The sequence below is a fragment of the Microtus ochrogaster genome, unplaced genomic scaffold (assembly GCF_000317375.1).
Source record: "Microtus ochrogaster isolate Prairie Vole_2 unplaced genomic scaffold, MicOch1.0 UNK8, whole genome shotgun sequence".
NCBI lineage: Eukaryota > Metazoa > Chordata > Mammalia > Rodentia > Cricetidae > Microtus > Microtus ochrogaster.
Genome location: NW_004949106.1, coordinates 168879 through 170487, shown reverse-complemented (window position 1 = coordinate 170487; position 1609 = coordinate 168879). Strand labels below are relative to the sequence as shown.

At 40.0% G+C, this 1609-nt stretch overlaps 1 protein-coding gene across 1 annotated transcript in view; it reads left to right on the top strand.

Moving 5' to 3' along the window:
• Positions 1-1609, top strand: part of Fam117b (family with sequence similarity 117 member B) — a 52726-nt gene that overhangs the window by 29534 nt on the left and 21583 nt on the right. The window contains 1 exon segment of the mRNA XM_026788830.1: positions 559-710. Coding sequence (XP_026644631.1) covers positions 559-710 — 152 coding nt within the window.

The window sequence follows — 1609 nt, the reverse complement described above, 5'->3', positions numbered from 1 at the left end:
GAATCCTCAGACTGAATGGGCTAAGCTCTCTCTGCAAGTCCTCAGCCTGGATGCCCTGAGCTCCTGTCTCCTCCCGTAATTCATTCTTCTCTCCGCCCAGCCTGTTTCCACCACTCTAGTGCTGGGATTAAAGGTTTGCGCCACCACTGCCCTGCCTCTGGCAGAGTAGCGATTTGGCTGCGCACTCTGTTCTTCAGGCAAGCTTCATTTGTTAGACCACAAACAAAATATCCCCGCGTTTTACAAAGCGTACTGCTCAGCAGTTCGCTGCTAAAGAAAAATGCTAGGCTGAAGGGTAAAGGTTCTGATCTAAGAGCATTTGCCTATTTTAGAGCATACCCCGTAAATGAAATTATAGTATATAGCGATTTGGAGTCAACTGTGAGTTGTGTTATCAATACCTGTTCCTTCTGTTTTTGTGGTAGGGTTTTGGCCTGAGCCTGGGCTTTGCATATTAGCTTGTTCCTGTTTGTTTACTTTTATAAAATGTAACACTTAGTTTCTCCTTTTCCTCCTAAACTTTTTTTTTTTAAGTAAATACTTTTGCTTTATACCTAGGTGACAAAACTCGCCCACCTTCCTCAAGCCCCTCCAGTATTATCCGGCGCACTTCCTCCCTGGATACGCTTGCTGCTCCTTATCTTGCTGGGCACTGGCCCCGAGATAGTCGTGGGCAAGCAGCACCCTGCATGAGGGACAAAGCCACACAGGTAGGTTTCTTTTACTTGTTCTATCTACTCTTAAGCACACCAGAATTTCCTCAGAAGTGTTTCTGAGGTTCAGGTTCCCTGGCTGAGCTTCCACATACTCTCCTGAATTGTGTTTCCTTGGAATGGAATGTACTTTTCAAGAAGGTTTCAGAAGTAATTCCCTTACAGATAGGTAATGGTGGGTGTACTTTTACCCATTTTTACTTAGAAGTTAGGGTAGAATTTTATAATATTTTCATATCTGGAATTTGGGTTTGAATATTTGTAATAGTAGGTTTACTCTGCATAGTATTTAACATTTTTGTGTCAAAAACTTCATATACTGGGAAATAGTATTATATCGCTAGTACTCTTTAATTATTGTGCGTCTGCATGCCTTTGCCATAGAGTGTGTATGGAGTCAGTTCTCCCTTTCCCCGTTACATGAGCTCTGAGCTTGAAACACAGGTTGTCGGCATGCACCTTCATAAGCTCCATCACTGGCCCCATTGCTAACGGATCCATGAGTGTAAACCTCTCAGAAATGGAAGTTCCATACTTTTACATTTATAAAACTGATTAATTAAAGGAATTTTAGAAAGTCATTCATATAATGATTCATATTCATAGTTAAAGAATTGAAGTTCAATAATGTGCAGGCTTTTCATTATTGCATGCTAGTTTGGAGTTTTTTTTATAGTATTACCACATTGTAATTAATTAAATATTTGTATAATCCTTTTTTAAAGACTACATAGATCTGTCTCGAGGGAAAGAAAAGATTCCTGTTAATTTTTCTTTTTTTTTTCTTTTTCTTCTTTTTTTTTTCTTTTTTTTTTTTGAGACAGGGTTTCTCTGTGGTTTTGGAGCCTGTCCTGGAACTAGCTCTTGTAGACCAGGCTGGTCTCGAACTCACAGAG